The 25,026-nt window shown below is 42.4% G+C and overlaps 1 protein-coding gene across 3 annotated transcripts; it reads left to right on the forward strand.

The window, feature by feature from the left end:
• Positions 1-41: 41 nt before the first annotated feature.
• On the forward strand, positions 42-21,190 carry Fastkd2 (FAST kinase domains 2). Of its 3 annotated transcripts, none has more exons than XM_052749653.1 (12): positions 42-146; positions 989-1,804; positions 2,233-2,336; positions 2,972-3,080; positions 3,357-3,480; positions 3,714-3,853; positions 5,230-5,402; positions 14,437-14,600; positions 16,366-16,581; positions 18,146-18,230; positions 19,715-19,829; positions 20,731-21,190. In XM_052749653.1, the coding sequence occupies exons 2-12, from the start codon at positions 1,076-1,078 to the stop codon at positions 20,836-20,838; spliced, it is 2,067 nt and encodes a 688-aa protein (XP_052605613.1). In that variant the 5' UTR covers positions 42-146; positions 989-1,075; the 3' UTR covers positions 20,839-21,190. The 3 variants fall into 3 exon arrangements, with proteins under 3 accessions (XP_052605613.1, XP_052605615.1, XP_052605614.1); XM_052749654.1 differs by having other exon boundaries at positions 86-187; XM_052749655.1 differs by lacking the exons at positions 2,233-2,336; positions 2,972-3,080 and having other exon boundaries at positions 43-146.
• Positions 21,191-25,026: the final 3,836 nt, after the last annotated feature.

Consider the following 25,026-nt stretch of genomic DNA (forward strand, 5'->3'; position numbering starts at 1 on the left):
CCCTCCTTTACGCGTGGCCGCCTACGGCCGCCGCGAACCTAGGCTTTTTGACCTGTACAGGAATCCGTAGAATGTCACCGGCCGCGCCGCTTTGGGCGGAAGTGTCATGGCTGCGCCTGTGTGCGGCCACGGGGCTCTGTCCTAAGGTGAGCGGGTGGCGAGCACAAGCGGAATCGTGGGCGGTATCGTGAGTAGTCCTTTTATCGGGTGGAGAAACGTTTGAGGAGTGTCTTCGGTCTTAAGTTTAGGGTGGTGTGTTGATGCTGGGTGGCCCAGTTGAGGAAAGCCGCTGGCTCCGGTTTCGGGGACTTGATGAGGCTGGCTGATTGGAGCTTCTTAAGCACGGAGAACATTGTTTTCATTTAGTTTGTTTTGTTTTTTTTTTTCGAGACAGGGTTTCTTTGTGTGGAAACCCGGCTGTCCTGGAACTCACTCTGCGGACCAGGCTGGCCTCGAACTCACAGAGATCCGCCGGCCTCTGCCTCCCCAGCGCTGGGATTAAAGGGGTGAGCCATCACCACCCTGGCTGTTTTCATTTTTTTTTTCTTTCTTCCCTACCTCCAAGTGCGTTTTCTTAACGGTTTAGTTTTGGCCATTGCTAGATCATTTGGTTGAAAGTGTCCACCGATGATACTGTTTTCAATGGAGGCCTCCAAAGTAGTGTTAACAAAATTGCCCTTAGCAGAGGAAGATTTATTGAACACCTACATGGGAAATCATCATCATCATCATCATCATCATCATCATCATCATCACTTTCTACCACAACTGCTAAAGTGACTGGGCTGGGTACTTTATAACGATGTTCACATTGGAGTAAAAGTGGAAGAAACATAATGGGATATAAACATATTGGGATATAGTTTTACCATTTTAATAGGAACCTCTAGTGGCTCATAGGTACCCATGCAAGCTCCTGTTAGATGCGTTTCCCTTATTTAATCAACAATTTTAACTGTTTTTTCTTTCATCCACCTATCCCCTACAGGATTGTCCACAGCACGTGCTCTCTTTTAGGAAGAAGTTAAGTTTTGTTGCATCTTGAGTATTTGAAAGTGTGCCAGCGGATAGCAAAATGAATAACAAAGCACATTCCTTGTTATGGAACATCAGACAACTGAGTACTTCGCTTCCAAGAAGCAGAGTTTTGAGGATCTATCCTCTGGGATTTGGCAGACCAGAAGTTGTTCATTCACAATGGAACCCAAGAAACGGTCTGCTAACTGGTTTTGATGAGGGCCTGCAACCGTCTGTCAGATACCTCTTTCAGGGTATTTCAAAATCGGTAGATGGTTGTACTCAAACTAAAGGCATAAGCCGTGCAGCTGTCTTTAAACGTGACAGAGTACTTTGTCCTAGAAGATTTTCCTCTGATTCAGAACATTCTCTTGTCTCTGATGGGACATCTGATCGTGATTTAATGAAAGTAAACTTCCATCCTACCTCCAGTGCAGATGTGCTCACCAGGAAAACGAGACCAACCCCTGTGAATCATAAAAAGCTGGCCCAGGAGTGTAACTCTTTGAGTGATGTGCTGGATACATTTTCAAAAGCACCTACGTTCCCTGGCAGTAGCTATTTCTTAGCGATGTGGACAATTGCCAAAAGGGTATCTGAGGACAAGCGGCGCTTTGAAATACAGCTGATGTTTAGCCACCCGGCCTTTAGCCTGCTGTGTGAGCAGCTGATGAGAGAAGCCAAGATTATGCACTATGACCACCTTCTGTTCAGTCTTAATGCGATAATGAAGCTTGGCGTCCCTCAGAACACTCTTATGGTCCAGACCCTGCTGAGGACGATTCAGGTAAGTCAAAAGGAGACTCAAGTGTGGCTTTACTGTGTTTAACGTACTGCGAAGGAGCCAGGGAAAGGAGACGTGTATAGCTTCCTTAAAAGAGACCGTCAGTGGAATATAATTTTTGTGCATTTCTGCGTTATATATTGTATGTCTAGGAGGCCTTAAGTTAGATCATTTCTTTTGATTTGGAAATCTGAAATCCCGCCCCACTTACCTTCTCTAGGGTTAAGTGGGAATGAAGAAGGTTGTGTGTCGGTTATTTGGAAAAGTCCCTGAATTGTCACATCTTATTTCCCGAAGAGGTGTGTATTGTGAACTTTGTGAATTCCTGGTCTGGTACTTAGGCCTTTGAAAGTATGAGTTCAGAGGTTTGGCTTGGGGAAGCTGGGACACTTCTCATCACCCTTGGTGTATTTGCAATTGTATTTTAACAGGAGCGCATCAATGAGTGTGACGAGAGGTGTCTTTCAATTTTGTCAGCTGTTTTAGAGACGTTGGAGCCCTGCATGAATGTGAATGCACTTCGAGCAGGGCTGCGGTAAGAGCCTCTAGCTTTCTTCACATGGTTTTCTCTGTGGCCCTTATATGGGGAATTAAAAAGCCTGACAAAAATTGAATTCCTTTTTTGGGAGGCACTGGTAAGGAAGGCATTGGTAGTAGTTAATACTTTATTAAACTTAAAATCCCAATTCCGGATGATGTAAAACCGAAGATAGTACTTTGTAAAGGATCTCTTTATAAAAAGATGTAGGTAATATTGAAATTAGTTTTTCTTAGACTCTAGTACTGATGTAAAGTTGGGGGAAAACGGACATGTATACTCAATTCAGAATAGTTACTCGGGTACTGTAGGGATTACGTTACACTGGTTTATCTTAAAACAATATAAAATTGTACAACCGGTCTGATGTCACAGATTAGGTAGGGAAGGTTATAAGGATACCTTCAGTCTGATGCAATTTGATCATTAATAAAGACAGTACAGTAATGTAAGAGGACATATCCTTGAATGATTTAGATCCTTCTCTAACTGCTTACACCCTCTTGGGCAGGTAGACCACATCTGTGGATTTCATATTCCTGGCCTATTCCAAGTAGGGGCTGGATCAAATGAAATATTCAGGTTTCTGGTATGGATTCTAGGATTATCCCATTTCTTGTGTCTAATAGCAGAATCCTAGTTGATCAGCAAGTTTGGAAGATAGAACATATCTTCACATTACAAACAGTGATGAAATGTATCGGGAAAGACACACCATTTGCTCTTAAGAAGAAATTGGAGGTAAACACCTGGCTTTTCTCTAGTGGATGAAATTTGAAAAAACTGTCCTTTGACCTGTCACTGCCTAAAGTTAGTTTTGAAGGAGGACATGGCTTTGCTTTTGGGTTTAGCTTTGCTGAAATGAATTAAGACATCCATCTGTGTGTGCAAACATACCTGTGTATATATGTATATCTACTTCTGTATTTGTCTATCACCTTTCTTAAGCCTCAAGCTGTTTCTTTGGCATTACATTTTCCACAGATAATAATTGAATGCAAGTTTGTTTTTCTGTAGATGAAAGCCTTGAAGGAGTTGGACAGATTTTCTGTCTTGAATACCCAGCACATGTTTGAAGTACTAGCTGCCATGGATCACCGCTCTGTTGTCCTTCTGAATGAATGCAGTAAGGCGGTCATAGGTAAGGGGGCTTTTTCTATGTGATCTGCCATATCTGTCCCGTTACATGTTTTGAAGTCTTGGCTCTTATGATGCAGAACTGACGATTGGTTACATATAAATTTTATTTTTGGCTATAGTCTTGTTTTCCTTCTAAATGCAGTGTTGTTTTTATCCCAAAGAAGGTATTGAGTATCTTGAATCGTATGTTCAAAACCATCTGGTAATGCTTGTGTATTTAACTCATTCTTAAAGATAATATCCACGGGTGTCCTTTTAAAGTATTGATCGGCATACTGCAGTCCTGTAGAGACCTCCGGTACCAAAATGAAGATCTCTTCAAGAGCATAGCAGATTATGTGGCTACAACTTTTGAAATTTGGAAGTTGAAACAAGTGAGTTTCAGTTGAGGATATCCCAGAGAAACTTTCAGGAAGCTTGTTCATTCGTTTGTTTCAAATGTTTCTCTCTGCTTAGATAGGTCATGATATCAGAATATTCCAGTGCAATGTATTGAGAGAGTAGAGTGTCTGAGGTCAGTTTTCTATCTGAAAGAAGAGCTACATTGTCTAAAGTTCTTCTGTTTGGTTATCAAAGGGTTATACGGTGGGGGGGGGGGGGCTAACTATTTAGCATGGTGGATTCTATTTTCTTGTTAGCTTTGAATAATAAAAAATGGGTCTGACTAATAATGTGTGACAGGTTTATGGGTTTTGAAGAGTGAAATGTTACTACTTTATGATCTTGTCTGTTGTTTCCTTTGGAGTCACAGACTTTCAGGAACCACGTTTAACAATCCAGATGTCTCAATAAAGCAGTGTGTGAGCCTTGCTTTTTCTAGTGAAGTAGGTGGAGGCTCAGGTAGATCAGTGGGTTCAGTTAGTTAAGAGAGTAAGGTGAATTTTGAATTTATTAGGAAAATTGAGTTCAAAGATAGTAATTCTTGTGGGAAATATTACCCAGCAGGAAATTGGAAGTGAAATTTATCTTAATCATGATATTTCACTTCCGTAAATTAGAGAAGACATGTTTGAGTTACAAAGACAAATTTTGTTTGAAAATGCCATAATGAAATGGAATACTGTGTATACTAATTTTAAAAAAATTAAAAAATACAAGGAAGTATAGGAAAAATATTTGCACCGTATTGGGGTTAAGGTTCAGGTAATCCAGCTGGGCATGGTGGCACACATCTGTAATCTCACCCCGCTTCTCATGAGGCTGAGGCTGGAGGATTGAGAGCTCAAGCCAGCCTATGGGTAAAAAGGAAAAATGTTTCAGTTATCCTATGTATGAGAATCTAGGCTGTGTTTAGAAGTGGGAGCAGTTTAATATAGGGTTGGTCATCTGGAAAACTTCAGAAAAGGCACAATTTAAAGTAATGTTCAGATCTGTTGTGTGAAAAATGGATAAGGAAGGATTTTTTTGTTGTTGGTTTTTTGAAACAGGGTTTCTCTGTGTAGCCCTTGCTGTCCTGAAACTTGCTCTGTAGACCAGGCTGGCCTCTGACTCCCGAGTGCTGGGATTAAAGGTGTGTGCCAACACTGTCCAGCTAAGAAAGATTTTAATTGAGGTGTGGAGATCATTCTCTGTCTTGGTTCTCATCTTTGAAAGAGATTGCTCATTAAGTTGATATCTGATTAAAGAACAAAAAGAATATATAATTATTCCTTTTGGGGTAGTATTTTGTTGCTTAAGTTCTTTGAGATTTAAAAACTTATATTAGCATATTGTAGCTGTTGAGTAACTTCCCCTCCCTTCTATTTTTAAGGTTATCTTTTTCCTCATGTTATTTGAAAACCTTGGTTTTCGACCTCCTGAATTGATGGACAAGCTTATGGAGAAAGTAGTGGAGGACCCTGGGTCTCTAAACATGAAGAACATTGTTTCTATCCTTCACGTGTGTTCTTCTCTCAATCACATCCACAGAGGCCAGAACAGAGAGTACGTACCGCTTTCCTTTACATCATCACATGGCGTGCTTACGGAAATGATTGCACACCTCAGGCTTACCGCATTAGGAAGCATGACCATGTTCACAGTGGCCACCATGTCTAGAAGTACTTCTGCATCTATACATGGAGTTGAGTAGAGTTGCATCTGTGTGGTCCTTTGTTTGCTTGTTCTTTATGGTACAGTTGTTCATTCTTTAGAGGAGTTTTCATTTTGAGCTTGTCCACTTTTCCCTATGAACTCCTAAATTATTTGTCCTTTTTAACTTCATCAAAAAGTCGAGAAATGTCTCTTTAAAGTGAATTGTTGTGGTAAGGGTTCTTGACAAGAGAGATGCTTTCCTAGCGGCTGTCAAGTGGACAATACAGTGTGGCTGATTCCAGACTTAGCACAGCTGTCTGGAGCTGCGTCCTCCTCCGTATTTGAACCATCCCTGCTGACCAGCACCCCCTCTCTTTTTCCCTCTCTCCTTCCTCCTCACATTTATTCTACTGTTCCTCAATTTGGAATATGTGTTAATGTGGCCATCTAGACAGGCTTCTTCACTTAACCCATTGTCTTCCAAGTTCATTTGTATCATATCATATGGAAGGATTTGTCTCCTTTTAAAGATTAAATAATGCCGGGCGGTGGTGGTGCACGCCTTTAATCCCAGCACTCGGGAGGCAGAGCCAGGCGGATCTCTGTGAGTTCGAGGCCAGCCTGGGCTACCAAGTGAGTCCCAGGAAAGGCACAAAGCTACACAGAGAAACCCTGTCTCGAAAAACCAAAAAAAAAAAAGATTAAATAATATTCCAGTTGTATATTTATATCATGTTATATTTATTCATCTCTTGATGGACATTTAGGTTGTTAGCGTATGTTGACTTTTGTGTTGAACGTTAAGAGTGTACATACCTGGTTGAGATCCTGAGTTTAATTCTTGTAATCAAAATGTACTTGGAAAACTTGCTGTGGTAGCCATGCCTGTAATCCCAGCACTTGGAAAGTTGGGGCAAGAGGATTGCTGTGAGTCAGAGGCAAGCTTAGGCTACAGAATGAGATTCTTGTTTCAAAAACCTAAAACTAAAACAAACAAAAGAGAGAGAGAGAGAGAGAAAGAGAGAAAGAAATATTCCTGAATGTGAGATCAAGAGACCATATGGTAGTCCTCTTATTTTTTTGTATTTGGGTTTTTATTTTTTGAGGAATTCTCCCTGATTTATTTAGTTTCATCCCAGTAGTGTGCACAGTGTGGAAGGACTGTTCTCCAATGTTGAGCACAGTGTGGTGTGGAAGGGCTATTCTCCAATGTTGAGTACAGTTTGGTGTGGAAGGGCTATTCCCCCACTGGTGACCATAGTGTGGTGTGGAAGGACTGTTCTCCCATGTTGAGCACAGTGTGGTGTGGAAGAACTGTTCTCCATTGTTGAGTACAGTGTGGTGTGGAAGGTCTGTTCTCCAATGTTGAGTACAGTGTGGTGTGGAAGGGCTGTTCTCCCATGTTGAGCACAGTGTGGTGTGGAAGAACTGTTCTCCATTGTTGAGTACAGTGTGGTGTGGAAGGGCTGTTCTCCAATGTTGAGCACAGTGTGGTGTGGAAGGCTGTTCTCCAATGTTGAGCACAGTGTGGTGTGGAAGGGCTGTTCTCCAATGTTGAGTACAGTGTGGTGTGGAAGGTCTGTTCTCCAATGTTGAGTACAGTGTGGTGTGGAAGGGCTGTTCTCCATTGTTGAGCACAGTGTGGTGTGGAAGAACTGTTCTCCAGTGTTGAGTACAGTGTGGTGTGGAAGAACTGTTCTCCAGTGTTGAGTACAGTGTGGTGTGGAAGAACTGTTCTCCAGTGTTGAGTACAGTGTGGTGTGGAAGGCTGTTCTCCAGTGTTGAGCACAGTGTGGTGTGGAAGAACTGTTCTCCAGTGTTGAGTACAGTGTGGTGTGGAAGAACTGTTCTCCAGTGTTGAGCACAGTGTGGTGTGGAAGAACTGTTCTCCAGTGTTGAGCACAGTGTGGTGTGGAAGAACTGTTCTCCAATGTTGAGTACAGTGTGGTGTGGAAGAACTGTTCTCCATTGTTGAGCACAGTGTGGTGTGCAAGGGCTGTTCTCCAATGTTGAGCACAGTGTGGTGTGGAAGAACTGTTCTCCATTGTTGAGCACAGTGTGGTGTGGAAGAACTGTTCTCCAGTGTTGAGTACAGTTTGGTGTGGAAGAACTGTTCTCCAGTGTTGAGTACAGTGTGGTGTGGAAGAACTGTTCTCCAGTGTTGAGCACAGTGTGGTGTGGAAGGGCTGTTCTCCAATGTTGAGCACAGTGTGGTGTGGAAGAACTGTTCTCCATTGTTGAGCACAGTGTGGTGTGGAAGAACTGTTCTCCAGTGTTGAGTACAGTGTGGTGTGGAAGAACTGTTCTCCAGTGTTGAGCACAGTGTGGTGTGGAAGGGCTGTTCTCCAATGTTGAGCACAGTGTGGTGTGGAAGAACTGTTCTCCAATGTTGAGCACAGTGTGGTGTGGAAGAACTGTTCTCCAGTGTTGAGTACAGTGTGGTGTGCAAGGGCTGTTCTCCAATGTTGAGCACAGTGTGGTGTGGAAGAACTGTTCTCCAATGTTGAGTACAGTGTGGTGTGGAAGGGCTGTTCTCCAATGTTGAGCACAGTGTGGTGTGGAAGAACTGTTCTCCAATGTTGAGTACAATGTGGTGTGGAAGAACTGTTCTCCAGTGTTGAGTACAGTGTGGTGTGGAAGAACTGTTCTCCAATGTTGAGCACAGTGTGGTGTGGAAGAACTGTTCTCCAGTGTTGAGTACAGTGTGGTGTGGAAGGGCTGTTCTCCAATGTTGAGCACAGTGTGGTGTGGAAGGCTGTTCTCCAGTGTTGAGCACAGTGTGGTGTGGAAGGGCTGTTCTCCAATGTTGAGTACAGTTTGGTGTGGAAGGGCTGTTCTCCAATGTTGAGCACAGTGTGGTGTGGAAGGGCTGTTCTCCAATGTTGAGCACAGTGTGGTGTGGAAGGGCTGTTCTCCAATGTTGAGCACAGTGTGGTGTGGAAGGGCTGTTCTCCAATGTTGAGCACAGTGTGGTGTGGAAGGGCTGTTCTCCAATGTTGAGTACAGTTTGGTGTGGAAGGGCTGTTCTCCAATGTTGAGCACAGTGTGGTGTGGAAGGGCTGTTCTCCAATGTTGAGCACAGTGTGGTGTGGAAGGGCTGTTCTCCAATGTTGAGTACAGTGTGGTGTGGAAGAACTGTTCTCCAGTGTTGAGTACAGTGTGGTGTGGAAGAACTGTTCTCCAGTGTTGAGTACAGTGTGGTGTGGAAGGGCTGTTCTCCAGTGTTGAGTACAGTGTGGTGTGGAAGAACTGTTCTCCAGTGTTGAGCACAGTGTGGTGTGGAAGAACTGTTCTCCAGTGTTGAGCACAGTGTGGTGTGGAAGGGCTGTTCTCCAATGTTGAGCACAGTGTGGTGTGGAAGAACTGTTCTCCAGTGTTGAGTACAGTGTGGTGTGGAAGAACTGTTCTCCAGTGTTGAGTACAGTGTGGTGTGGAAGGGCTGTTCTCCAGTGTTGAGTACAGTGTGGTGTGGAAGAACTGTTCTCCAGTGTTGAGTACAGTGTGGTGTGGAAGGGCTGTTCTCCAATGTTGAGCACAGTGTGGTGTGGAAGGGCTGTTCCCCCAATGTTGAGTACAATGTGGTGTGCAAGGGCTGTTCTCCCAATGTTGAGCACAGTGTGGTGTGCAAGGGTTCCCCTCACAGTGTGCATTGTGTGGCATGGGCTAGCTCTGACTGCTATGTGTCTCCTATCCTGCCTTTGTGGCCATCCTAACAGGTGCAGGGCACAGCTCTTGGTAGTCTGGGTTGTGCTGAGCATCCTTCCTTACTGCAGTGCACTGCGGGTCTGTTCTGGAGATGCAGCTGTCACGTCCTCTGTCCTTTCCTGATCATGTCTTCACGCTCTTCATTGTAGGCATTGCTTCTGTGTTTTGGATGGTGGGCCCCTGTTGGGTATGCAGTTTGCAAGTGTTTTCTTCCCTTCTTTGATTGTGTCGACTGCTTCATTTGCATAGCAGAAGAATTGTAGTTTGCTGTTGTCCCCTTGACTATTTCTGCTTTTGTTGACTGTATTTTTTATATCATAGTCAAAAGTCATTGTTCTACACAATGTCATAAAAATAAAGCTTTCTCATATATTTTCCTTGTAGGAGTTTTAGGAGTTCAGGTCTTATGCTTACTCATTTTTAAGTTGATTTTTGTGTGAAGTGTAAGACAGATTTAATTTTATTCTTTTTATGTACATACCCAGTTTTTCCAGCACTGTTGAAGAGACTCCCTTTCTCCATTGTGTGTTCTTGGTGCCTTGCTTCTTTTTCTGTAGAACTGCTTTTTCTTAAGTTATTGTAGCTTTGTAATATGTTCTGAAGCAGAAAGCTGCTGTAGTGCCCGCCTAGTTCTTTCTTTCCAAGACTGCTAAGGGATTCAGGCAACCTGGTTTCCGTATGAATTTCAGGATCACTTTTTTGTTGGTTGGGTAAAGAAATGCTATTGGGAGTTTGATAGAGATTGTACTGAGTCACTGAGTCACTGCACATAATGTGGCCACTTTAACAATGGTGGCTTCCAGTCTGTGGGTGAGCAGTGTCTTGCCATGTTTTATTTGTATCATCTTTAATTTCTTTAACCTGTGTTTTATAGTTTGCAGGGTGTGAGTCTCTCACCTCCTTGGTTAGGCTGTTCCTGTGGAGTTATTCTTTTTGATGATATTATAAAGGAGATTAGATAGCTCATTAGTGTAGAGAAATGCAGCAGATGCTACTTCTCTGCTTTGAATCTTATTTATTTCCTTTACCTTTTCCTGTATCATTATTTATGGACCTAATTTTATTTTTATTTATTTATTTCATCTTAAGCTAGAATTTCTAGTACTATATTAAATAGAAGTGGGCAAGAGGAGGCATTCTTGCCTTATTTCTGAGTTTTTCACCATTTAATATGCTGCTGACTATATGAGCTTTTCATATATGGCTTTATTATATACCAAATGTATGGGAAACTTTTATCACAGAAGGTTTTGAGTTTCTCAAATGCATTTCTTCGTGTATTAAGGTAATGGTGTGATTTTCTTCTAACCCTTCTGTTAATGTGGCTTATAGCATTCATTGATTGCATGTGCTGAGCCACCTGGGTCTCACTCGTTTGTGGTATATCTGTGATCCTTTTTCATGACATTGAATTTGGTTTGCTGTTTTGTTGTTCCATGTAGCATGAGTTGCCTAGCTTTGGTATGAAGATAATGTTCATCTTGTGAATTTAGAAATGTTCTCTCTTCTGTAGATATTTGGATGAGTTTAAGAGGGTTGTGTTAACTTAATTATTCTCCTTCTCAATATTTGGTAGAATTCATCAGAATTCACCAGTGAAGTACACTGGTCCTGGACGTTTTCATTGTTGAGAGTTTTTTTTTCCAATTATGTATGTGAATGTTTTGCCTGCATGTATGTATGTGTACCACTGAGCCACCTCTCCAGATTCTTTTTGTGAGGTTTTTGATAGCTGATTCAATCTCTGTATTCATTGTTGGTCTATTTTGATTTTCTTTTTCTTCATTGTTTAGTCTTTGTTGATTGCATATGAATTTATTTCTTCTTGGCTACCAATTTGTTAGCAAACATTTTTTTCATAATATTTTATTAGGTTCCTTTTATTATTGTGTGTGTGTCAGGGGAGAGAGGCTGAACATGTACAGACTTTATTGTTATTTTTCTGTGAAAGTATCACAGCTAATTATGTAGAATTTGCATTGTATTAGATATTATACATAATTGAAAGATGGTTTAGAATATACAGAACGATGTGCAAAGGTTACATGCATCTTTTTTTAACTTGAGATCACTATGTAGCCCATGCTGGCCTTGAAGGTTTGATCTTCCCACCTCAGCCTCCCAAATGTCAGGGATTATAGATGTGCTCCCCCCAATGCCTAGTCTGGGGTACTGGGGATTGAACCTGCGGCTTCAGGCCTGGTAAGCGTTGTATCAGCTAAGTGACAGCCCCAGCCCCTTTTGTTATCTCTGTGGTGTTAGTGGTATTGTCTCGTCTCTCATTTCTGCTTTTCAGATTACTGTCTTTTCCCCACTAGTTTAGTTAGGGGTTTCTGCATTTCAGATTACTGTCTTTTCCCCACTAGTTTAGTTAGGGGTTTGCCTCTTCTGTTGATCGTTCCCTCTGGTTCATATTTGTTTCTCTTTAAATCTTCATTACTTTCTTCCTCTACTAACTCAGGGTTTGGTTTGCTCTTTTTCAAGTTTCTTTCTTTTAGAGATTTATTTACTTTCATTTTATGGGTATTTTGTCTGTGCATATGTGTGTCTAATACATGTGTGCCTGGTGACTGTGGAGGCCAGAAAAAGAAATTGGATCCTAGAACTGGAGATACAGACAGCTGTGAGCTGCCGTGTAGGTGCTCAGAACAGAACTCAGGAGCTGCTGAGCCATCTTCCAGCCTCTTTTTTTGTTTTTTGAGGTATAAATTAAGGTTGTTGTTGATTTGAAATATTCTTTTAAAGATAGCATTTATCATTGCGAACTTCCCTATAGGTGCTGCTTTTTCTGAATACTGTTATTTTTGGTGTGCTGTGGCTTTGTTGGAATTTATTTTTATAATTTTGTGTTTGATTTCTTCTGTGGCCCACTAGTTGTTCAAGAGTATGTTGAATAATTTTACCTTTATGAATTTTCTGGTTTTTCATTTGTTAGTGATTTCCAGCTTGCCTTGTTGTAGTGTAAACTGATACTGGCAAGATTTTATACTTTCTTCAATGTGTTAACTTTATTGGGCCTTTGCACGCAATTTGTCCTGCGTGTGCTTAAGAAGAGAGTGTGTTTTGATGCTGTCAAGTGGGTGGTCTTTCTGTGCACTGTCATTTTGGGTGTAGTATTGTTCAGTTCTCTCTCTTAATTTCTGCATTGATGATTATTGAATGAAGGGGAAGATCTCTTCCATTACTGTACTGGTGTCTGTCTGTCCGTAAGATCTCAGATTTCACTCTAGGTATGTTTCCTGGTATCGAACCCTTATGCATTTGTGAACTGCCCCATTTCCATGGTGAGTTGACTCTTCTAATGGAATGACTGTCTTTGTCTTTTGTGACAGTTTTTGACTTAAACATCTCTTTTTTCTGATGTAAATATGATCACCCCTGGTCTTGGATCACCATTTGCTTGTAGTGTTTTCTTCTGTTCAATTTTTTTCACTTTCTGCTGCCTGTCCTTAATCTAAAGTAAGCCCATTGTACACAGTATATAGTTAGATCTCATTTATTTTGTTATCTGTTTAGCTACTTTCTGTCTTTTAATTGGAGCGTTTAATACATGTGTCAGTTACATTTCTCATTGCTGTGGCAAATTCACGGTAAAACAGTGTAAGGTGAACAGTGTAGAGTACAGCTGACCACGGAGAGGGAGGTCATGGTGGCAGGAACATGGGGCTGGTCACATGGCATATCCACACTCAGGAAGCAGAATGCTGCCATGTAGTAGCTTTCTCCTTTTTTTAGTCCAGAGTCCAAAGTCATAGGGTGGTGCTTCCCACATTGAGCGTGGGTGTCTTCCCTTCTCAGTTCAGCTTTTCTGAAAGTGCCCTGATAGACATACTCAGAAGTATGTTTCCATGGTGACTAGACATCCTGTCAAGTTGACAATGAAGATTAATGATCACAGTACAGATATATTTCAAGCTTTTATTGGTAGAGAAGGCTTTACTATTGCCATTTCGTTTTCTGTTTTATATTTTTTCTGTTTTTTCTCTTTTACTGTGTCTTTGTAACTTAATGTATCTCTTCCTCCAAATCTAGGCAACTTTATTCTTTCCCACTCTTTGTTATTGATTTTATAATTTATATCTTTAAGTTTGCATATTTACTAACTTTTTAATAGTTGTATTCTTAGTCATTTTTTCTTTTAACTTTTGTACTAGATTTAAAAGTGGTCTGCTCACTACTGTGATTGCTCCATGAGCCTGGTTAGTCAGTTCCCAGCTTAGTACCATTGCCTCGCTGTTTTCTCCAGGATCCAGTGTGCCCATCCCACCCTGTGGTACTTCTTTCTCTTCAGCTTGCAGGCCTTCTGCTGGCCTGGCCACCGAGACTACCCAGTTGATCTCGAGCATTGGTCTGAACCATCTCTTCAGTCTGAGCTTTCTTCCCAACACATTGGCCCTTGTCTTCATCCTGCTCCATGCCTTCTTCATCCACTGTTCTACTGTGGCACAGAGCTTGTGCTGTCAGGGCTCCGTTCAGACGAGCTTCCCTTTCTTACCGCATCTACCCTTCCAATTCTCCCGGAAGCACCTCTCTCCCTTCTACACCGCCATAACTCTCTCTCTGTATTTCATTTTTGTGTGTTCTGCTAGGGATACCATCAGCCCTGAGAGTCACGCTTCACCTGGGTTCAAGGGAAGTCTGCCATTTATTAACAGTGTCACCTCCACAACGTGTTACCCTCCCCCTCTGCCTGTGCTTAGCTGCTGTGGATGCTGCACAGTAGCTGTGATTGGTAGGCTTAGGCCTGTAATTCATTTCCAAGAGTTTGATAGCTAACAATTTTTAATTGCTTATAAAACTATAGTGGTAGTAGAAACTGTGTAAAGATAAAAAGGCTCTGGTGCCCGCCCATTTAGGTTCTAACCTTGTCTCTGCATGGACTGCCCATCCACTGTAATTAGTTCATGGATGAATTACTCACCTTCTGAGCCTGTTCACTCATCTTTATTTATGAGAATAATAATACTGCTACCTCGTAGAGTTTTAATAGGAGTGATGATTGACGGTCTATAAAAACATTTTCATGAAGTACATCCACAATAGTCATTTATTGGATATGTACACTTACCATGGGATGTACTATGTCCTGCACTATGTATGGATGCTTAGTTACAAGTCTAATTGTCTCATCCCATGTCTTTGCATTCCTCAAAGACCTTGGTTCTATAGCATGGAAGCTCTTCTGTGCCCTTGCTTTGGAAGTTCATCTGAAATCTGACTTTCCTTTGTTCCTCAAAAGGTTCCTAGAAGCTATGGCGAGTGCTCTGACTGTTCGTCTTCACCACATCTCCTCTGAAAACCTGTTGAGTGTTGTGTATTCATTTTGCCTGATGAATTATTTCCCCCTGGCCCTCATTAACCAGCTTACCAAAAAGACCATCATCAGTGAACTGCTGACTTCAGGTAGTGTGCACTTGGCCTGTCATTCCGAGTGGGGTTTTTAGAGCAGCCTTAGTTCAGATTTGCAGAGCAAATGTCGCTGAGTCCAGCTGATAATGGTGAAGTCAAAGGCCCCAGAGCCACCCTTAGTGGCATCCCCACTGCAGGAGGAAGAAAGGTCTGCAGAGCTGTCGCTCTTAGACTGTGCTGCATGCACAGTGTTCACTGTCTGCACATGCTCACAGCTCGGTGTTCTCGATCACAGGTGTTTGCATTCCTTTTCTGTAGTCTGTCATTAAATATATCAGCCCAGGTCACCAAGGAAAGTCACTTCTCGTCTGTAATAAGATAGATGCCTGTTACATCCAGTGGCCAATAGGAACCAAATTAGTCAGTTTATTTATTCTTGAAACCAAATTAATCATCTTTCTTTTTTTTTTTTTTTTTTGAGACCAGTCTTTGTAGCCCAGGGTGGCCTGGAAATCAGAGACATTGACCTGCCTCTGCCTCTCTAGGGTGGAATTCCTAAGTGCTGGGATTAAAGGTGTGTGTTACCATGCCCTACAGTTACTGACTTTAAGTGAAGAAAAACAGTATTTGGGTAGATGTACAAAATTTAATAATGTGTCTTAAAATAAAGTAGCTGTAATTCATTTTATAAACAATGCTATAAAATCCTGAAATTGAATTGTGAAAAGTGAACCCCATATACTGGTTTTTTTAAAAAAGAGTTTATTGTTGGAGAGTAGACTTGGAGGCTTGGATTCTAGTCCCAACTTTTTAGGTAGTTTCTCTCCTATAAAACGAGTTTAGACTAAGTCACTTCTAAAGATAGCTTAAGGTTTGAAACATTAGCAAATACAGGTCACTCAGTGATCTAGAGTGAAAACCAGGGAATCATTGAGAAAATTCTGGGAACAAAGAAAAGACATCAAAATCTCCCCTCAGGGCTTAGGGAGCTCTACAGAAGAGGAGTCAGGAGGACTCCATAGGGGAGGGAGGACCCCAGTGAAACAGTGACTTCCAGACATAGGACTGGTGCATACAAGACTCACACAGATGGTGGTAGCCCACACAGGTTCAGCCAGAGGGGTCCCAGCACTGAGGGGGAGGAGGCCGTGAGTCCCTGTCCCTAACCAAGAAGCTGTCTGCAACTGATACCACTTGTAAAGTAAAAATTAGTTTTCTCCAGTAGAGACTCAGTGGGTTACCACACTAAAGGGGAGGCCGCATGCCCAACAGGAGATGGCTAATCAAAGTGAACTCAATGGTATTTTTCTATTGTCTTATATTACCTTGTCTGGACTTTTTAAAAAAGAAATCTTACTGGTCTTTTGCTTATGTATTTGGTTTCTGATTTTGTGTTTTTATATCTGTGTGTGTTTTTTCTTTTTTAAAATTCTGGTGTGTGTGTGTGTGTGTGTGTGTGTGTGTGTGTGTGTTGTTTACCTGTTTTCTAAAGATAGAGAAAGAAAGGTTATGGTGTTGAGTAGATGGGAGGATCTGGGAGGAGTTGGGGGAGGAAACCGTGATCAGAATATATTGTATGAAAAAATTTATTTTTCAATAAACAAACGAGAACAAAGTAGAGGATGAGTGGAGGGAATGGGGGTGAGTATGATCAAAGTTCTTTGTAAATATGAATGCGAATGTAAATCATTGTTTTGTACCGTGAGTTAATATACACTAAGTAAGAAAGATTTTAAGAGGTAATTAGAAACAGAGATACATTAGTATTTTAAAATATGGCATTAATGTTTTAATCATGTGTTTGCTTTTGTATTTTTAGGTGACACAGAGAAGAATATTCATAAGCTTCATGTTCTGAACACTTGTCTGAAACTTGATGGAAATGCTCATTACAAAACTGTCCACATCCCGTTGCCACCGCTGCCACAGTCACCGTCCCATCCCAGTGACAGGGTGGCGGAGGTGCTCAGCAACCTTTGGGAGGGCGAAGGATACTTCTCGAGAAATGTGCAGCTGCCACATAATTATCACATTGGTATGGCTTTCCCTCTATTTTGTTTATTTTTAAAATGTATTTTTTGTTGGTTCTGACAAAGGATTTGGAGATTATATTCAAGCCTGAGTACTGTATTTATATCATTTCTACCCCCTTTCCTCTCTGCAGCCCCTTCCATGACACGCTCCAGACTCCCGCTCAGATTCATGACCTCTTCCCAATTATTCTTACACATGTACACACGTGCACACACATAAATATACATACAGCTTGAGAGTGCATTTAGTGCTACTTGTTCGTGTACCACTGACCACTTGGGACTAGATACCACACCATGAGGCTTGTCCCTGGAGGAGACTCATTCTTCTCCCAGCCCCGTTAACTGCCTGTATTCTTCACCGGCGGGGGTTGGGGAGTGGGGTGTGTGTGTTGGGGGGACGACACACAGCATGGGAGATGTTTCCTCATCCATGTTGGCATGTCAGCTGGTGGTGGTGGTGGTTGGCAGGTCTTGTCTGGGTGGCCATATTGTTAAGATTTCCTGGGTGCGCATCCCAGGTAGAAGATACTGCCTCACAGCAGATGTCCTGGTCCTCTGCTCCTTACAGTCATAGTTTCTGTGCCTCTGCCTGAGACATTCCCTAAGCCTTAGATGTGGAGACTGCCCTGTAGATGTGCCAATTGGTGTTGGGCATCCCACCGTCACAGTTGTGGCTTTCTGTGAGAGTCCTCCTTCAGAAGGAAGTGTCTTTGCTGACAAGTGAGCGCTGCACCTCTCTGTGCTAAGGATCAGTATTTAGGATGCAGTTAGAAATGATCATGGTTAGGAAAGTGACAGCAGGTTCTTCTCTATGGTTGTGGCCTCATCAGCCACTGATGGTTGGCTCGGTTTACAGTACTGGGCACGGACTCCCTCCGTTTGAGCAGGCCTGAAGTCCAACTAGACAGGTATTACTTTCCCCCAAGACAGAGGTGCCATGATCGCACCCTTGGGGCTGTCTTGCCATGCCGGCGGCCATCATTGCTGTGGTTCGCAGGCTTCACCTCTGGGTAGGACTGTTGATTGCTTTTCTCTCTTGGCGGCTTGCACAGGACACTTGGATAGTGAGAGAGCCAGGAGGAGGCTTGCACGTCAGTTCTGGCTAGATTCCTCTCAAGTGTGTGGTGTCTTCAGCAATCTTCCCTTTAAGTTCTAGGAGGCAGCCAAGGGCAACCACAGTCGTCTGTATTGTTTTGTGAATCTCTGACACCTGACCAACAGCTCAGGAGATTTCCCATGCCTAGCACTGCATTGTCCTAGTCTGTAGATTCTTGCTCTGTCATTTCCTAGTACGGTGACTTGAGGGCTGTACCCATCCCTAGTTTCTGTGTGTAAACAGGGCAACGACAGTAGTGCTCATAGAATTCTATGACCAATAAATGAAAGTCGACATGTGAAATCCCTGGATTAGTGTCTGCCACATGGTAAGTTCTCAGTTTTATTTTAGCTACTGTTATTGTCCTCTCTGGTACTCTGGTATTAGGCTTTTGATAGATAGCAATCACTTTGTGCTCAAAGTGTGTTTGAGAAATTACTATCAATATTTTTTTTTGTTTCTTTCAGATTTTGAAATCAGAATGGATAATAACAGGACCCAAGTATTTCCATTTTCTGATGTAGATGCACCTTCTGCCCCAAACATGCAGAGGTAATTTATATATACTCACTCGATGGGCATTGTGAATTAGAATCTTAGTAAAGAAAGACTTTGTATTAAATAGCAGTTTCAAAAAGACCTTAGGAACGTATGTAGCTTGCAGCATTTGAAGGCCCTTCGCACAATTGAGTCTGCTGCGTGTGACTAAATCTAGGAGGCTGAAGTTGGAACAACGCTGCTGAACCAGACACTCTTGAAGAATTAGTACTCAAGGTAACAGTTCAGTAAGACAGTATTAACATGATTATCAGTGCAGTATAAACTTGAGCCAAGATAAAGCAGTGACCATAAACTGGAGGCATCTACAGAAATTAACTCCCCAATGCTTTAACCCTTCCTCTTAGTCCTTTCATTATAGCTTTGAAATTAGTATTGTTTGTGGATCGGGGCACATTGAAGTGAATCCAAGTCGTTTCCCTGATTCACATTGCCTATAGTGTCCTTCTAGGAGAAACATGATGTCATGAGAGTCTCCTGTTCAGTAGAAGCACAGGATCATGGATTCATTCCTCACACCTCTCTGTCATGTAGCATTTGTAGAAAGGTTCTGCTAGGCCTGTAGGGCACACAAAGATGAGCCACATGTGTTGTCTTGCTCCAGGGAACTTAGGGCCTGCTACTCTCCTGGACAGGCACGTACATACAGTGGAGGGGGCAGAACAACCTGTAAGGGTTCACACCCTGACCTGCTCATCCCCATCCATCCACACAGTGTCTGTGTCTTTTCCCCTTTCTGCATCCACCTGGCTTATTCCTCAGTTATCTCTTTAAGTGTTATGCTACCCAGGTGCCCTTAGAAAGCCTCTCACTGCATTTGAAATCTCATTCCCCTTTAATCTACTGTTAAACTGATAGAAAATGATAGGATAGTCATTGGTAGCATAAAGTGCTGGGAAGTGCAGACGCCGAGTGGTCTCTGGTGAGTCTGAAATTTCTCTTCTGGAAGCTGGTGACCAGGGAAGGCAGAGGGTAAAGTGTCTCTTGCTCTTTTCTTTGTTCTCCCAGTGAACTTCCAGAAAACAGGAGTGGTGAGATTCAAAGCATGGCTCTCTACTCTGCTTGTAGAATCCTTATTGGAGGAGCCTCTGCCTTAGGGTTTTCTTGAGTTGGGAAGGTCAGGTACCGTTTGCTGCTGCCTTCAGTAGCTTTACTGCATAATTATGTTTGGTTCAGAGCTTAGCACTGCCCAGAAACCCTTACAACGCGTCGTTTTGTATCAGGAAGTTTTCCTCCTTAGAAAGAAAAGCCATTCATAAAGAAGGCTGGTGCATAATTATGTAAAACGTTTTGTCAGGTTTGGGTTTACAAAGTAGTCATGCACTGTGTTGTCTGCAGAGTCTAAGTAACAGAAGAAAAGGACTGAGTAGGGAGTGGTGAGAATAAGGTCCATGAAGATTTCAGCCTGAGCTCCTGAGAGCAGGATGTTGCAAAATTTCAGGTGCTCACCCATCACCTCCTTGGTTTTTCCTTTTCAGAGTAGCAGTGCTGTGTGTTCCTAAGTCTGTTTATTGTTTGAATTCAAGCCACCCCAGAGGATTGTTGGCTATGAAAATTCGACATTTGAATGCCATGGGTTTCTCTGTGATCTTGGTAAGAAAAAATTGTGAATGGACTATTTCCTGTGTTAGCACCGTGCATTCTCCTAGCTGCCAGCTGCTATGGCTGGAGGTGGCCACTGGGCTCTAGGGGAGCAGTCAGCCTCATGGGAATTCATATCTTAGCTGCTGTTCTCTGTCAGAGGGAACATTCTAGTATGTGATTTGCCTTCTACTCAGCTAGATGTTGTCATCTAGTAGGGAGTTATAGATGGTACCTGGTCAGCCTTAATCACTTTTTAATGAAGAAGAGGATAAATAATACGTTTTCTTACTGAATTTAAGACGCATTAAGCTACCTCCAATTTTCAGATTATCTTGAATGAGGAATGATGTTAAGGCTTTTGTTTTCTGGGCCAGTGTGAGACTCTCATAGTGTGTGCTTGGTGCCCAGAGAACTGGAGGAAGATCCTTCTCGTAGGCTTCTCTTTGACCCTCAGGACCATAGCTTGAACATCCTTTTCAGGTCTCCCCGTCAATATGCAGGGCCTTATCATGATCTTGGCTTCATCTACCTGCTGCTCATGTGGTCCTGCACAGTGAAGTGTATGCTCTCAAATCTCCCATCATTGTACTTTAATATCCAAAAGGGCCTGGGCTTGGCTCACTAAAGCTTTGATACAGCCCTTTCTACTAATGTGCCATTTAAAGTTTGGAAATAATTTTGCTGTTTGGAGAGCCTTTGAAGTTTTATACTTTCAGTGTTAATAGTTTTCTTCAGTCCTAGGTTTATTAGGTTTAGAATGTGAACATTTGCATGGGGGCATTTAATTTTTGAAAGCAGATTTAATTTTGAATTCAGATTTGCTACTACTTTGATGTGCTTAGATCTCTAAAGTAGCTTTTATTTTTTATATGTTATCATTTTCTCACAAACTATTTTCTTTTTTGGGAAGATCCATAACTGGAAGCTGAGAAAACTAAGGATGGAGGATGCAGTAGCATATGTGAAGACAAAGATCTATTCAGATGAAACTCTTCCTACCACTGACACAACTGTGTAAAGCATGGATTAAGGCAAACACGAACCTCTTCACACTGAAGCACACACATCTGTGAAAATGACTTCAGTAAAGGCTGTAATTCAGTTATCAGTGCATGAGCTGCCTGTAACAGTGTCATTTCCGGTCAGGTTAAAGATGACCTGAAGAGTGGAAGCTGTGTGGACACTGGTGTTTCAGAATACACTGAAAACATTTCAGAAGAGTCCTGCTGTATGATGCCTTTCTGTACGCTGTGAATATGTGTTGCTCTTTAAAAGTAGATTCAATAATCTACCCTTTTATCCTATCATAGAAAGAGATTGCATTTATAATCAACCCCCTTTAAATAAAAAATAAACATTTATAAACAGTATTTTGGGGATTTGGGCATGGCTTCTCCTACTTTTGGTTGATTGTGGGTACTGGTAATCTTATGGGGATCCAAAGAAAAATTAAGAATTGTAGTTAAATCTTGGCTGTAGTAGTCTGTGAGGATGGATCATCTCAGCCAATTGCTTTGAAGCTGATTTTGGGATGTTGGATCATCGGGGCCATGGTGTCATTGGAGACCTTTCAGGGGATCTTGGCTGATCAAACCATATTAGCCTGGAAGCAATCCACAGGTTCTTAACTTCTATGGAAACACAAGCAGAACCTCTTTTCCAAAGCAGTGTATCCTTAGACACACATTTTGAAGTCAAGATACCTTTAAAATATATTTGTTGGTTTAACTCAGCAGCCTTTACAATCAAATGTCTTTCTGCAGTTAAAAATCCCAAAGACAATATAATCCAGACTCTCTGTGTGATTTCCGTCTGTATGTGGCTTAATTTTTATATTACTTTTACTGTCTCTTTAAAGACTTTTTAAACCATCTATTTCTGTAGAGATTTAGTCCATCTGAATATGTCTTTTGTGTATCTATAATCCTTTTATGATTGTTGCAAACTACAGCATGGCTAAGATTGAAGCAGCACCCCTGGCTGCTGACTCCGCCCATTTCAACTTGACAACATGGCAGAGGTACCCAGGAGAGTCACGCTTATCTCGCCAACTCTGGAATCCATGCTGCCTTCAGGTAGCATACAGCTAGCCCATAAACCCTTTTTGTCTGTATGAGTAAAAGCTAAATCCGTCTTGCAGTGTGCTGTGCAGCTTGGCGACAGCTCTGTGTACTGATGTGGGAATCCACCATGCTGTGCTCAAGCCCAAATGCTGCAGCCTCTCTGTACTGTGGCATCTTCTGTACAGCGGCCTGCATGAGACATGAAGTAGGAAGCTGTTTTTGGCTCCGTTTTAGAATCTCTTATAAATTATCTCGGGTTGTAGGTGGAAACTCTTGTTTCACGTTGGGCAGCCAAATGTAGCCTTAAGTTTCTCTAGTCCCTCCCTGCCCCTGTGGTCCCTCAGCCGCTTATAAAATAATCATTCAGAGGCTTAATATTAATTACAAACTGTATGGCCAGTGGCTTACGTTTCTTGCTAGCTAGCTCTATCATCTTAACCCATTTCTATTAATCTATGTTTTGCCATGTGGCTGTAGTGTTACCAGTCTGCTGGCATGTTGCAGGCTAGCGTCTCCCCTTATTTTCCTTTTCCCTTTCCTATCTTGGATTTTCCCACCTGGCTCCGTCCTGCCCTGCCATAGGCCGATGCAGCTTTATTTATCAACCAGTCAGAGCAACATATATTCACAGCATACAGAAAGACATCCCAAAGCAGAGTCCTTGGCTCCTCTGACTGCCCAGATGTGGGCATGTCCAGGAGCTGTCCGTTTACCTTTTCTCATTAGCGTTGATTGGTTAAAAGCTGGTTTCCTAGTTGTCTTGTGATAGGTCACATGTAAGTTGGTGTGGGGAGCTCTGAAATCTTGAGTATTTATGATTCCGCTGCCAGCTGTTGTGAGACTCGGGATTTGTACTTCAGGTCATTCAGACAGTGGCTAGATGGCATGTAGACCCGGTCCTCAAGAACTGGTGAGGTAGCGTGTTAAACGTGGGCAAGGGGCCTGGGGATGGTTCAGTGATTATGGTGTTTGGTGTGCAAATGTAAGGACCTGAGTTTGGATCCCTAATACCCATGTAAAACGCCAGATGTAGTTATGAGGACCAGTAAACTCTGGGGGGCAGGAGTGGGAGCTGGAGACAGGCAGGGCTTGCTGGCCATATTAGATGATGTGGAGAAGAACTGAGGAAGACATCCTGACCTTTGGCTTCCACATGTACCTGCACAGGCAGTCACGCCCACACAGGTGGTCAGATCCGCACATGCACAGAGCAGATGAGGGTGGTATGCACACAGGTAGCATGCACTGCAAGTGGAGGCTGCAGCAGGAGGCTCCTGGGCTGCAGCAGGAGAAACATGCGACGTAATCCATGTTAGGTAAAGTGGATTTTTATAGGCTGCTATAAAATAAAAAATAGGTTGCCAGTTACCATCATTTTTGCCGTTTCTGAGATTATTTTCTTTGTCCTTGCCTCTCCTACCACTGCATGAGATTTTTAAAATTAAATATCTACCTAAACTGAGTTAGACATCACTATCATTTTTAAATCCGGTCTGCTTGTTCTTTTGTTCAGGTTTGAATGTTGTGTTCATTTTATATGTCTGTCCACAAACCTGGGATACAGTGGTGAATGTCGCTTGTGTGACTATGGCTTGGGTTCCACGCACAAGGAGGTATTATTCTACCCCTAAGCACCCAAGATGAGCAGTTGCTGGCCAACTTCCTATTTGCTGGGCATGGCTAAGTATTTGTGTGCTCTCCTCATTATTTTAAAAACACTTTGAAGTGTAGCTGCTCATAGGATTCTCTGTGGCTTTTATATCCTCCTCCAGCATGTAGAGAAGTTATTTGTCAAGTCTATAGATAGCAAGGCAGGCTAGGGTTTGAATGAGAGCTGACACGTGCTTAGAGAAGTTGTTGAGGATTTCCCCCAGCTGGCCAATTAACAAACCACAGTGGCATGACAGCAGCCGTCAGATTTTACCAGTGTGTCCAGATGCGTCTAGAAAGGTCAGAACTGAAAGGAAGTCTAGAGATCTCTATGTGGACTCCCCTGCCCCCAACACACACACACACACACACACACACACACACACACACACACACACACTGGATGGAAGTTAAGGTGCTAGGAATTTCACTCTTCTGAGTCTTGGTCATGCCATTGATTTCCACACCCTCTCATCAACTGCTCTGCAGTTTGTGTCCCTGGAGGTCTGGCTTCTGGTTCCATATTGGACATGGTGTAGCTTCGTGATTTTGCCGAGTGATCTCTCACCTTTATAAGCTTCAGAGTGAGATGGAAATGCTGTTATTAAGGAAACCAAGGGTCATTCCTTAAATGTTAAGTGTCCATCCGTTTCTCCTAGTGGCTAATGATAATGCATATTCTAGGGACCGGGCAAACTTATTGATACTTCACTCGCCGTTTGGAGCAGTAATTTTACTGAGTTTGGCTGACTGACATGAACATGCAGGGCATTCATTCCTCTTTTACCAGTGTTCTTCATCATCGGTATAGAATCAGGCTGAGCATCGTGAAAGACTCAGCTGGCCAGTGAAGACTTGCATATTCAAATAAGTGAGCTGTTTCCACCTCTGCGACTGGCAGTGTTTTCTTTCTCTTTAAGAACTACAGTGCTAATTAGGATGTAATGAGGCACACACTTGCATAGGCTGCGGGCAGAATATAAATTAATGCAACTTTTCTGGGATGTGCTTCTTTTATATTTAAAATGACTGCACTAGAGTATAAATAGCGTATAATAAGTCTGCATTTACGTAAGGTGCAGGTTTGATACTTGCCACATGTAGGCACACTTAGGAAACGATCACCACGATCACGTAAAGGACCATCACCTGTTCCCCATCTCCTGGAAACCACATAGGGCAGTGGTTCTCAACCTTCCTAATGCTGCGATCCTTTAATACAGTTCCTCGTGTTGTGATGACCTCCAACCATAAAATTATTTTGTTGCTACTTCATAAGTGAAATTTTGCTACTGTTATGAATCAATGTAAATGTCTGATGTGCGACCCCTTTGGGTCACAGGTTGAGATCACTTACATAGGGGATGATAGTGTTCTCACTGGCCTGGTTGCAGGTATTTGCAATGTCTATTTTCAGGTGTGTAGAAAAAAAATATTCTGCTTATAGAAGAAGGAATCAACGGATCAAGTATCAGGGAAGTTATTAAATACTG

This window comes from Peromyscus californicus, unplaced genomic scaffold, assembly GCF_007827085.1.
Source record: "Peromyscus californicus insignis strain IS unplaced genomic scaffold, ASM782708v3 Scaffold_21__1_contigs__length_65335640, whole genome shotgun sequence".
NCBI lineage: Eukaryota > Metazoa > Chordata > Mammalia > Rodentia > Cricetidae > Peromyscus > Peromyscus californicus.